The sequence below is a fragment of the Gastrolobium bilobum genome, unplaced genomic scaffold (assembly GCF_033153095.1).
Source record: "Gastrolobium bilobum isolate Gb01-03AN ecotype WA unplaced genomic scaffold, APGP_CSIRO_Gbil_v1 utg3268, whole genome shotgun sequence".
Classification (NCBI taxonomy): Eukaryota; Viridiplantae; Streptophyta; class Magnoliopsida; order Fabales; family Fabaceae; genus Gastrolobium; species Gastrolobium bilobum.
This window is the reverse complement of record NW_026899992.1, coordinates 718884-732126: the sequence shown is the minus strand read 5'-3', so window position 1 is coordinate 732126 and position 13243 is coordinate 718884. Positions and strand designations below refer to the sequence as shown.

At 31.1% G+C, this 13243-nt stretch overlaps 2 protein-coding genes across 2 annotated transcripts; one reads left to right on the top strand and one right to left on the bottom strand.

Moving 5' to 3' along the window:
- Window positions 1-5682: 5682 nt before the first annotated feature.
- Window positions 5683-7872, top strand: LOC133294777 (heat stress transcription factor A-2c-like). Its single transcript, XM_061493531.1, has 2 exons — window positions 5683-5952; window positions 7543-7872. Exons 1-2 carry the CDS (start codon window positions 5683-5685, stop codon window positions 7870-7872), a joined length of 600 nt encoding a protein of 199 aa, XP_061349515.1.
- A 1353-nt stretch (window positions 7873-9225) lies between these two features.
- On the bottom strand, window positions 9226-12482 carry LOC133294683 (monothiol glutaredoxin-S17). Its single transcript, XM_061493407.1, has 3 exons — window positions 12251-12482; window positions 12064-12138; window positions 9226-10636 (listed from the first exon to the last, which is right to left on the bottom strand). Exons 1-3 carry the CDS (start codon window positions 12419-12421, stop codon window positions 9410-9412), a joined length of 1473 nt encoding a protein of 490 aa, XP_061349391.1. The 5' UTR covers window positions 12422-12482; the 3' UTR covers window positions 9226-9409.
- Window positions 12483-13243: the final 761 nt, after the last annotated feature.

The window sequence follows — 13243 nt, the reverse complement described above, 5'->3', positions numbered from 1 at the left end:
TTGTATGTAAATAGTTCAAGCGGAAGCATACAATCCAATAAACAAAATATTACAGCATGCAACACAGGTTGAGAGTACAAAATTATACAATAATATCAAATGAGAGCTAATTTTTCAATACATTTTGCACCAAAATATACCCAAAAATAAAATAAAATTCATAATTGATAGAATTTAACACAAGTTAATCTTTATCACCATTATACACATAATGTAATAAATTAATCATGAGCAATAACAAAAATAATTAAATATCATAGACTCCCCTTTGGGCAGAGTATATAATATATAATTATTTTTCATCACATGAAGATTTAACAACGGAGAAAATTATATACAATTGTCTAAAATTTATCCCCTTTGGGCAGATAAATTTTATAAATTATATATCTCCTTAATTCGAACATAAATGCATCATATGTAATTTTCAAGAAATTTATCCCCTTTGGACAGATAAATAATTTTCAATTAGATATTCCCATCAATAATATTTATCTTCATGTAATTTATTATTATATATTAAAAATCCCCTTTGGGCAGATAATTAACATATAATAATTATTAAACAACAATAATATCTCGTGAACCAAATATGCTCAAACAACATGAAACACTTTTCCAATATGTGTTTCTAAAAATTATTGCATTTGATAATCCAAAAAAAAATTCTCATTCAATATCAAACACAACTTTAAAATTGTGCACCGAGAGCAACTTAAGTAATAATACCACATGTATATTAACATTGAATGTATCGCGTAATATTATAATATTAGAAATATTTGATAGGAATAGATTAAAACTCTATCGTTTTCCTATCGTTACAATGTATTCAAATTCTAAGACAATTTTTGACATTACTTAAGTGATAGACGAACATGTGAACAACTGCAAATATGAAACATACATTCTTATAGATCTGTGCACAAATCAAGGCCACAAAGAAGATGAACTTAGCCCCCAAAATTAAGGTTTGATTCTAAATATAAAGTATGATGATATAGTATACCCATAACTTACACTCATAACATCAACATCAATTACATCTTTATCTCAAATTAATTAGATCGGTGGTAGATGAACTCAAAAAAAATCTTTTCCCATAAAAAATAAAAAATATCGTAACAATACTGAAGGCCAGCACAAAAATATCTTTTTAGATATATCAAAATCGTAACAATATTGGAGGCCTATGTAATATAAAGAATCTAAACAACAACAAAATTTAAATAGTAAAAGATGAAAACTGCAACCATATTTTGAATATCTTTCAATAACAATATTGAAATTTTCAACTAGGAATCTAGGATTTTCAACCGCCTTTTGTAATTTTTTAATGACAATGTAGTTATTTTCTAAATTTTCATTCTTGCCATTTTATATAAACATCGAATGTTGACTCAGCAACACGAAAACATCAATCAAAAGAAGTTTCGATTTTAAAATATCAAATTCAGCACAAAAGTGAAAGTTTTCAAATGGTGATAAAGACCCATTTAATGCACTCAAAAAATGAAAACCGAAATTTAAAAAAATCATTTGTGCGCTACATAACGAAAATAAAATAGCATACACTAATGATTGTACTGTACACATGAAAAAGTCTAACATGATTCAATTATAAGGTGTTACATAGTGCTGCATGGCATGACTAAAATTCGTTACACATTGTAATAAATAAATAAAAATGTCATGCTCCAAAATGTAAAAAAAAAAAAAAAAACCAAAAAAGGCATCGTATTTCAACAAAATCCAACATCTTCAAATAAAATGCAAATAAAATATTGCATTAAAAAAATACAAGTGCAAAATTAATTCAACCATGTATTTTATTTGAAGATGAACGTAAATTGCAGTTTTTGTATTTCAAAAAATTTTAGATATGAGACGATTAAAACAAAATTGTGGTAACGGTCAAGAAAAAAAAATATTGTAACAAATCGTAACAAATTCCCGTGAAACAACCTCAACAATTCAACAAGTTAATATCATGGGTTTCACATCATCTACTAAATCGGAACAGTAAAACCACTAAACAAAATGCTAATGGTTATGTTCCACGGAATATTACTTCAAGTAACTGATATCATGCAACAAATATCACGAAAAAATATCTAACAGTTGTGGCCATGACACAACATTTAATATAAGACAAATACCAATAGAAACAAATAACATTAATACTATTGGAACATAAATTCAAAATTAATCAATTTACACTAACTAACATTTTAATTATCAAAATACTGAAATTGCCAATAGCTAACATAGCTAATAGTGACTCTAAAAACACGCCAACAGTAACCAAACGTGAATCACTAAAACTACGGAACGGTAATATGAAAAACCACAATTTAAACGGAAATGTCGAAACAATATTCACAAATATCAGTAACATGGATTAATTCCAAATGTGAAACAAAACATGTTTCACGCTTCACGGAAATAAAGTAACAGAACAATAATAAGACAAATGACGAAATCACCAACGAAATCAACAGTAACTTAAAAATCGAAAAAACAATTACGGAGAAAAACCAAAAAATTCACGCAGAGTTTTTTAAAGATGCCTAGTAACACCAAAAGTGAAATTCAAAGTCCAATTCACATATCAATATGTGAAAAAAATTCAAACTATAAACAGTGTCCCATTCAAATAATATATGCAGTTTATGCACATTGGTATACGCCAAAACCAAAGATGAATGTTTTCAGGGGAAAAAAACCGATCGATATTATATATTTCGTAACTTATTCAACGTGAGCAAATCTCAAACTCAAAAAGAATATATAGGCCACTGAGAGAATATATATATGAGTCACAGGCCGAATCATATAATATACCAATTAAAGGAATATTATATATATATATACATATTATCACAAATGGTATATCCAAAATATATATATATATATATATCACAAACAGTATATCCCTAAAACAAAACAAACAACCATATATATTTTATTGTTACATATTCTTAAAAATCGGAATTGATAATTAGATGAGGATGCACAAATCAAAATAGGCTAAAATGATGATTGTTACATCTCCTTATAAATCGGAATTGATATATACAGTTTGTTATATAAATAGCCTATTTTTATTATATTCTATTTATTATTAGTTTACTCCATTAAAAATCGGAATTGTTATATATACGGTTTGTTATATACAAAGGATAAGATCATATCTTCTTGAAACAAACATCTAATCGTGGGACCAAAAAATTCGGAATTGATAAAAAAACGGAACAACAATAGCAGACGATTCTAGTAACTTGTATCAAAAAATTTGCCTAAAGACAAAGTCAAATGTGAATCTACAGTAACTATTCAGTATTCACGTTTCACGAAGCAAATTTTGAGGAAAAAGTGCATACACTAGCTTGGATATATAGTCTCATACCAATATGCAAAAAAGGATGATGATAAATATCTTTTAAGAAGGCATATAATACTGTACATGAAAATTGGCATAACACTAGTACACTAATCACCGAAAGAAGTCCTAATACCAAAATACACGAAAAACGATGATAAAGAAAAAAGCATATAACATTGTACAACTGTACATGGAAATTGAATTGCATACAACGATTTATGCACCCAATGTCTAGAACTTAAACAATTATTATTGAAAATCGGTTAGTTATAATTAGTATGTAAAATATATCTGGCTTGGTTTATTTCAAGTCCATAGAGAGAAAACAAAACGTAACATAAAAATTTAAAGATACAACAAATAGAATGCATTCAACCAGGTGTTTTCATATATATTGAATATCCAAAGAAAAACGAAAGGTACTAAATAATTTTTAATGTACAGTATATCAAACAGTGTATATATCACATAGGACAAAACATAAAAAATAAATAATCCAACGACAAAATCCTGCAACTTACATAAAAATATAGCAACCTTTTCAATTAAATTTTTTTTTTTTTATTTCTGAAAATCAACATCGATCCAAACATAGATTAAACTCGGGTGAAATTGTCCAATCAATTTGAAAAGTTTTAGAACTTTTGAGCAATGAACTCTCAAATACGAATTCTCCTTCAATGCTCCATAAAAATATGCATATTATACATCTATGGAAAGATATTGACATGTTGAATAAAAACCTTAAAGGTTCTTGATTCAATAAAAAAAAATTCATGAATTAATCCATAGAGATTCGACCTTTATATATATAAAAAACAAAACCCCAATTTATTTGATTCAACAATATAGATTCTACAATCATATACAGAGGCTCTGATACCAAATGATAGAAATATTTTACCCTGGATCATGTATATGATTATAAAATACTTAAACAATATGAAATCAAAGTTGGGATTGTGTGTACCTTATTGGATCGTCACAAAGTCGAAAGATTGAAAGGACTACATGCCAGATCTTCCTCTCTATTACCTATTTCGATAAAGGCAGCCTCAGCGATGGGAGCATGATGGCTTATGGAGCTTAACTCCAATATTTATAGGCTAGAGAGGGGACCTAGCTAATAACCTAGAAAAGAGTATGTGTCCACTGGGTCCACCCATCATGGAAAACCAGGGTCACACTAAAGTCTACACTGCTGCCCAACTAGGCCCAATAACAACAGATGCCAGAAGCCCAATTCAATGTGATCACAATGAGCTAGTTACAATAATAATATTGAAATATCCATTAACTCGATTAATTTTAAATACAAAACTAATTAATTAATATTGTCCATAAAATAAATTTCTAACATGTTATGCTTCTATTATAAAAAGAGAAATTCAAAGTCTAAACATGATTAAATATTGACTTGAGTGTCGGATTGCCTTACAAGTTTCTATTCCTTTCTTCTTTAACCAAATCACACATTGACACATCTCATCTCGCTGATAGCATCCAACGTAGCAAATGAGATCACATCACTTGAACTCATCAAATCATCAACTCGTATCATACTCAATTATCAGACCCAACTCTATAATCAGATCATCAAGTATTTCGCATCATGTGCGTCAGTTTAATTAGACACATCAAACTTTTGAATAATATTTTGTTTTATGCACCAATTAATATAAAAGTACTCAGCGCCTGTACTTTTTTCTGCTTTCTTTTTTTATTGTTTTGGGTCTGTGGGCCTAACCCCTTTATTTCAACCCAAGAACAAACAATTATTGTGCGCTATACGTGTCATTGTCACATGCCAAAGTCAAAAAAACTTCCTAACTCTGACTAATATAAAATAGAAAAATGTTACTCTTATTTTATATAAAATAATTATCTCATATTATTTCATTTTAAAAATTTCACCGACTTTTTTTTTTTATCCTTTAATAATGGACCTCACATGATTTTTTTGTGTAATATGAGAGAACTACTCTCGTATAAAATGAGAGTAGCATTACCTTATAAAATATCATATCCCTTTCTCAAATCAATATATAGAAACAAAATAGATCGCTAGAATATGCCTTCAATATATTAATATTTTTCTCAAGCGTGACATCCACAAAAGGGAAGAAAGAAAAGGAAAACAGAAGACAAAAAGGAAACAATCTACCTTCCACGGCACTAGTAGCTTCCTAGCTACCAAGTGGTAGGTGTATACTAGTACTATATAATGAAGAGTGCATGGAATATAGACCTGTTTGGGCAACACAAATGAATAGATAGGCTTATATATTTGACCAAGCATGGCTGATACTGTGTTGGAACTAAACCTTGGTTTAGGGCAGTCTCCAAGGCCACGATGCCCCGCACCGTTTCTTTTGAAAACTTACGATTTGTTGGAAGAAAGTGAGGTGAATGGTGAAGCTGAAGATCATAGCACCAAAATAGTGTCATGGAATGCAGAAGGAAATGGTTTTGTTGTGTGGTCTCCTGCTGAATTCTCAGAGCTCACCTTGCCAAGATTTTTCAAGCACAACAACTTCTCTAGCTTCATTCGCCAATTGAATACATATGTAAGTCATTTTCCCTAACAAAAATACAAGATTCTCATGTATTTATAAACAGATTAGGTTCGAGCCTGAAAGATAGCTTCTTTGCAAAATTATAAGGATAAAAATATACACCATTAACCTCATTCTTATCCTCGTATATAGAGAAACCTTATATATAGAGATTCGTCATGTCTTTAGAAAGTTCACAACAAATGGATTTCCTTTCCACCATTGGAAGGTTAATTATATATCAACTTTTTGAATTAGTTTTAATATATATTCAAGGAATAGGTTATTTTATCTACCATTTTTTTTTTTGTCTATCTTTGTCTATCACCTTCAACACAGTTAGATCAGAATCTCAACTATATTTTTCATTTCTCTCTTCTATTGAGATTCTGATCTGACGGTATTGAAAGATGGTAGACAAAGATAGGCAGAAAAAATAATAGTAAATAACTTATCCCTATATTCAAACTATATATAAGGAAAACATAAAAATAATAAAAAAAATCTGTCATCATTTCCTTTTTTTCCTTCAAAAGAATGTTTTAATGTGAAATTTAGTGAAGTTTTCTAGTTTTGTTCTGCTTTTTTGGTTGTTCTCAAGTTTTTTTTGGTTAATTGTTTTTCTTTTTGCTTCCTTTATGCTTCTTTCAAAACTTGGAACGCTCGAGTAACTCAGCTTGAGAAGAACCACCATTTTTGGAAGAAAAAAAAAAAAATCAAACCAAGAATTTGGTCAAATCAGTTATTTTAACCCAAAGTCAAAATAGTCGTATCACACATGCTGTATTATTTTACTGAGAGCCACCGTAATTGAAAATAAACGTAGCCTTGCTTATTGAGAATGATAACGTGCTACTTAATTTATCTTTGACTTTGAGAATTCTTTCGAAAAAGTAAAGTACACATAGCACTATCGCAGCCGTTTGGTATATATAGCAACATATACACCGTGGGGAAATATTTTTATGTTTCGATGTGTCATTCTTTTATAATCTATTACTAAGTACTTCAACGGCTAGAATTCAACAATCATAACTTATGTATCCAAATTTCTCAATCTTTTGGAGATCAAATAAAACTTGTATTTTTATCTTTATAATTATTTGATACTTACGTATTCGCATCCTATCTTTTTTCTTTTTTTAATACATTGGGAATCGAACACAACATCTATTATCTACTCCCTCACCACTAGATTAGTCGTAGTACATTATCCGCATCCTATTTTTTAAAGACATTTGTAAAATCATATTTGACATTTTACAAAGCTTCAACAATAAGTATATTAGGACTTTTCACATGTTTATACAATACATTGTAATATTTGTGAGAGAGATATAAAGTGGTTGAATTGTATCTTCTTCACCTAGGAGAAAATAATTTGGAAGAAAAAATGGCTATTTTTTACTGTGTAAACTGAATTAATCAAGGATCAAATCAAAATCCTTGGAGATATGAATTTTTTTTTATCATATAGTATTTTCATGAAAATAAAATAAGAAGCGTTTTATTTTATCGTTAAAAATGTTTTTGATCTATATATTTCTTACTATAATTGGTTTGTTGTTTCGTCGTTTCTGATCTTTCAAACTTGCAAAACAGGGATTTAAGAAAATATCATCTAAGAGATGGGAATTCAAGCATGAGAAATTTCAGAGGGGCTGCAAGCATATGCTAGTTGAAATCACGAGGAAAAAGTGCGAGCCAAGTGTCTTTCCTTCATACCTCAAGTCTTCTTCAGAGGAAAATGCAGTGACTTCCATGGAAGAAAATAATCATCAACTACTTATGGAGGAGAACATGAACCTAAAGAAGGAGAGATTGGAGCTGCAAATGCAGATAGCCGAATGCAAAGCATTGGAAATGAAATTGTTGGAGTGTCTCTCTCAATTTATGGATAACCACCAAAATAAAGTTAGGAGACTCTGTTAATGATAATTATTTAATGCAAAGATGGTAATAGAGAAGGCAAAATGTGGTGTTTGTGATGGAATAGTGCTTGTTTTACAGTTCCTGGTTTACTCATATCTGACAAAGGCATTGAAATTATCAGCATCTTCAGAAAACATTTCTTCTTTTTTCTTGGTATAAAAAATAGGAACATGGTATACTTTCCACCAAAAAAAGTTTACTATTTTTGCAACCAATTTAATCACCGTTGATTTTTGTCAATCTAACGATTATAATTTATTAAAAATTAATAATTAATTAATAAGTGTAACACAATAAATGTTATCAATTCTCAATAAATTACAACTGTTAGATTAACAAAAATTAACGGTGATTCAATTAATTGTAAGAATGGTAAAAAAATTTTGATGGTAAATGAATCCATTCGCTTAAAAATAAGGTCAAATAATTTTATACTGTTTTTGTAGTTTTATTGAATTGTCAATTATTACTTATAGCTTCTATATTTTTAATGAAGTCCGTACATTCATAAAAAAATATAAATAAATACATTATAGTTTAACTAAGTTTTCAATTTAGTTTTTATTAAATTATAAAATTTTATAATTAAGTTACTGACACAAGTAGCAACAACACAAAATGGCTTGTGAATGACTATAAACATTCATTTACGTAATGTAAATGGCATCAACCATTAGGAACTTATTTAAGAAATTTTCAAAATATCCCATTAAAAACTTTAACTAATAAGAACCTAATTCAAATTTTAATTAAATTATAAAGATTTCTAGAGTAATTTATTCTACTCGTATATAAGACACAAGGGAACCTCGTTTACACTGATTTTGGCTGCTATTTTTTATAAATAGATAAACATTGATAAGAAATTTCGATGCTAATTTTCCTTCATTGTGTATAATTTTAAGTTATGAGCAGTAGCAAGGATCACAACCTGAACCGCGGAACTATAAGGAATGAGTTTGTTTGCATTCCCTACCCATAAAAGGAAGGCTGAAGATTATGGCAAGCTTTACCAAGTTTCCCTCTGTTCCCTTCACAGTTCACGGATTTCCTTCGGCCAAAAGGTATGTTAGTAGCATGAAGGACTATGATGTCTTGAATTGCTGTGTTCAGCAAACTTAGGTTTTCAACAGTTAACATGCAATTCACTAGCTCTTATAACCTGTTTGGAATTCACATTCAGTACTCCATTTAATGAAGCTGCACCAAGATTTAAAATTTTCCTTTGGGTCAGAAAACTATCATTTCAGAATCACTCTCGAAGTTGATAGTCTACGGCCAACTAATTACTTAGCCCGCAATCTATAGATACTAAGCTGGAAAAGAAGTTTACAGGAGGTTGAACAAAGCAGCCATTAATCAGGTAATATAAAAAGAAAACATGTAGAACATTATAATGTCGAAAAACACAACCTCCTGACACCAGGATCAAAATTGCCATGTATAATGTTATCAGAATCGTTCCAAATTCCAATACATACAGCCAAAAATGGCTTCTAAGATACAAACCCTGTTATTTAATGGAATAGTAATAATTCTATTCAGATAAAGTCGACTTCAGCTCCCCATTATTTCGTAGCTCCAGCACAATGTCGCAACCACCTATCAGCTCACTTTTGTAGTAGAGTTGCGGAAAGGTAGGCCAGTTTGAGAATGCCTTCAATCCCTGTCTCACCTCCTCATCAGTTAATATATCAAAGGACCCAAAACTCACACCCTCCTGTCGAAGGGCATCTACAACTTTGGAACTAAAACCACATCTTGGAGCATCCGGGGTGCCCTTCATGAAGAGCATCACGGGGGAAGAGGCAACCAATTTCTTCAGACGATCTTGAAGAGTCTCTTCCGAAAGAATCCCTTTCTCATGTAAAATCTTCTTAAGTTCTCCACTTTTTTGCATCTCCAACACAATGTCTGATCCGCCAATAAGCTCCCCCTTTATATATAGCTGAGGATAACTGGACCAGTTTGAATAAACCTTAAGACCTTGACGGACTTCTTCATCAGTAAGAATATCAAAACTCTCAAAGTGAACATTCTCTTGCTGGAGAATTTCAACTACCTTCCTACTGAAACCACACTTTGGTTCATCTGGTTTTCCCTTCATGAACAGAATAACTGGGCTTGAATTTATCAGGCTTTCCAACCTAGAGGTTAAGGTTGTACTCAAACCGGTAGATTCAGAGATGCCACCCTTCGCATTTCCTGATTCTGTTGCTTTTGCTTCATCAATAGTATCAATTCCATGATCTTTGAAAACCTCCTTCAATTCCCCACTCTCATGCATAGCAATTGCTATGTCACACCCACCAAGAAGTTCTCCTTTGCAGTAAAGCTGAGGATACGTGGGCCAATTAGAAAACTTCTTCAAGCCATCACGAACCTCTAAATCTGACAGAATGTCAAAACTTCCAAACTTGACCTTTTCTTCCTTCAAAATATCAACAACTTTTCTGCTAAATCCGCATTTTGGCTCTTCAGGACTTCCTTTCATGAAAAGCATGACAGGATGAGAGTCAATGAGCTGCTGCAATCTCTTTTTCAGAGGAACACTAAGCCCCGGTTGAATTTGACTTTTTTCCTTTGAAGAATCATTTTCTTTTGCAAGTTCTTTCACTGTTTCAAGAACAGCAGGTCCTGCAGCCATCCCAAGACTGGCAGGAGAAGCAGCTTCTCCAGGGTTAATAGAGCCTGCTACTTTCGCAACCTTATTGGCTAAACTTGATGGATCAGCTCCCTCCAATGTATCAAAGGTCTTGCCATCCTGACAGAAAACGAATTATAATCAACTAATAAAATCAAGCAAAGAAGGTAAGAAGGGATTCTTTAATCCCAAATGACAGGTTGAATTGAATCATCATAGAGTATTATAATTGCAATAAAATGAAGAAACTCTTTTGTTTACATGGTGGAATTTCGATAAAAAAACACGAAAACGATATCAAAAATCAGTCTTAATCATAAACCCGCAAAAGCTTATATACACAACAAATAACCCTAGTGAATTATAAATCCAATTTCAGTTTACTGTTTATATGCAATCGTCTTGGCTGCATGCAGAGAAGTTTTCTTTAGTCCAATGCAGCAGATAATCATGCATAATAATCTTTCTTTAACCTAAATAAACAGTTTTATTAAAAAAAATAATTGGGGACATAAACCAAGTACAATAAGATAATTTAAGTGGAAGAACTCTCATACTTCACAATGCCAAAAAAGTTTAAAGTTAATCACCTACCGACCTTTGTGCAGCTGAGATACGTTCCCCAAACAGTGAGTAAAGACTAAAGACCAACTTCATAATATACCTGTCATTGCCTTTTCATTTTATTAATGTTTTGGTAATAGGTAGTCAAAACTTCTAAAGGTTTTCCACTCTAGGTTCCAAGACTAAATATGGAGCTCGCTCATCTTTAAATTAGCACCATATTCTGTTTCATGCAAAAAAATTCATCTTTCTTTGAAAATACCGTTCATTTTGGACACATACCTTTTGGAAACAGACCTTTAAACTAACTTACCATTGGTGAGGATGCAGGTTCAAAGCAATAGCCCTTCCCCCCTTCCCCTAACCCCAAGAAACTCAGAAAAAAACAAAACATCAACCAGACTCACTACCCTAAACTATACTATATTGTTCGACAAGAACGATCACTAAAAACAGAGCCATGGTCATCTGTTGTATCATATTAAAATGAACCTAACACTGGCAGAATGAGCAAGAGATAATGAAAAAAAAAAAAAAAAAAACAGAAGAAAAAGCCCTGCATTTTCCGGAGAAAGATACCAGGGAGACAGTAGAGCCTTAACATATCAAAGTATACAGCGCCATAAGCTTTCCATCAGAATTCATTTTGAATAAGCCATTCTGCCATTTAATTTGGAATTAACACTAACTAAGCACTAAAGTTTACTCGAAAAGACAGCAGACACTAGATATCATATCATAATAACAATAATATATATATATATACAGCAACTCGAACAAACCCATAAACCATTAGTACTTCATAATAAAAATTATTTCCACTCTCATGTTATGCCCATCAGCAATAACAAACGCATAATGCTCAGAGAAGGCATCATAGTCTAAAAAGAGTTTGCAAGTTGCAGTTAGAGCAGCACATGAAAAATAATAATAATAAAATAAATAAAAATAAAAGAGAAAAAAGGAGGTGAATAACGTCATACCTTGATGAAGACGAAGTAAGGAACAGCAGAGACCGAATAAACCTCAGATATCTCGGGTTGCTCTTCAGCTTCAACCTACAAGTTTTTATAAATAAACCAAAGCGGCAAAAAAATTAAAAATTAAAAATAAAAAGAAAGGAAAGAAAGGAAAAGAATGAAACTAAGACGTTAAGGAAGGAAAGCGAACCCTGAAGAAGTGAGTATGAGGGAAATCAATGGACAAGTGAGAGAAGACTTTGTCCATATGCTTAGAAGCTTCACACCATGACGCCCAGAAATGAAGAACAACAGGAGAACCACCACGAACCACCTCATCAACCTCCACCTTTGACTTCACATCTTTCACCGATCCACCCATTCTACTTCTACACTACACAACCAAACACACACTGTGTCGATGATCGCAGAAACAAACCCTAACCCTGATGAAAACAAAAACAAATAAATAAAGTTATATATATGTCTCCAGTCTCCTTATATATATAGTTATTTAATATTTACATAGATAAGTTATCTACATTGACTTCTAAAATAATGTCTGTTAAAAAATTACAATAAGAAAGACTATTACAATCTGAAATAAATTATATCTTAATTTCTGTTTCAAAATCACGTCGTTTTGAGTTAAATGAATATTTATCGTCGAAAAAATAATCTTATATATATATATATATATATATATATATATATATACATATGAGTTAGGATAGTTTGACTACCATTTTTTTTCACTACCACTCTGATCACCATTGGATTAGAGGAAAAGTTGAATGAAGAAAGAGAAAAGAAAAATAACTTTTGATCCAATGATGATTAAAGTAGTAGTAAAATGGTAGTAAAAAAAATTGTTAGTCAAAATATCCTACCTATATATATATATATGGGGTTGCATTTTTCATTTCATATGACACAAAAAAGTTTCCTACACACTCACAATATTTTGTGGGGCCCACACTTTTTGAAGCAAAAAAAAAAAACCACGGCACGCAAAACGAATCTCTATAACATTACACAATCACTTTTCTTACAACATAACTCTTATAAAATCCCTTATATATATATTTATTTAAAACTTGACACCTTATCTGAGAACTGTTAGATCAAAAAAGATTAATGGTGTCACATGCTTACAAATCAGAGTCGTTGATTTTTTCTATCTAACGGCTTTCAGATGAGGTGT

Bases quoted from the DNA above. Each gene is read 5' to 3' on its own strand.
- LOC133294683 (XM_061493407.1), bottom strand. From the start codon at position 12,421: ATGGGTGGATCGGTGAAAGATGTGAAGTCAAAGGTGGAGGTTGATGAG. The intron at 12,139-12,250 runs GTTCGCTTTCCT...AAAAACTTGTAG, and splicing joins CTCATACTCACTTCTTCAGG to GTTGAAGCTGAAGAGCAACC. The intron at 10,637-12,063 runs GTATGACGTTAT...GTTTTCTGTCAG, and splicing joins CTTACTTCGTCTTCATCAAG to GATGGCAAGACCTTTGATAC.
- LOC133294777 (XM_061493531.1), top strand. From the start codon at position 5,683: ATGGCTGATACTGTGTTGGAACTAAACCTTGGTTTAGGGCAGTCTCCA. The intron at 5,953-7,542 runs GTAAGTCATTTT...CTTGCAAAACAG, and splicing joins TTCGCCAATTGAATACATAT to GGATTTAAGAAAATATCATC.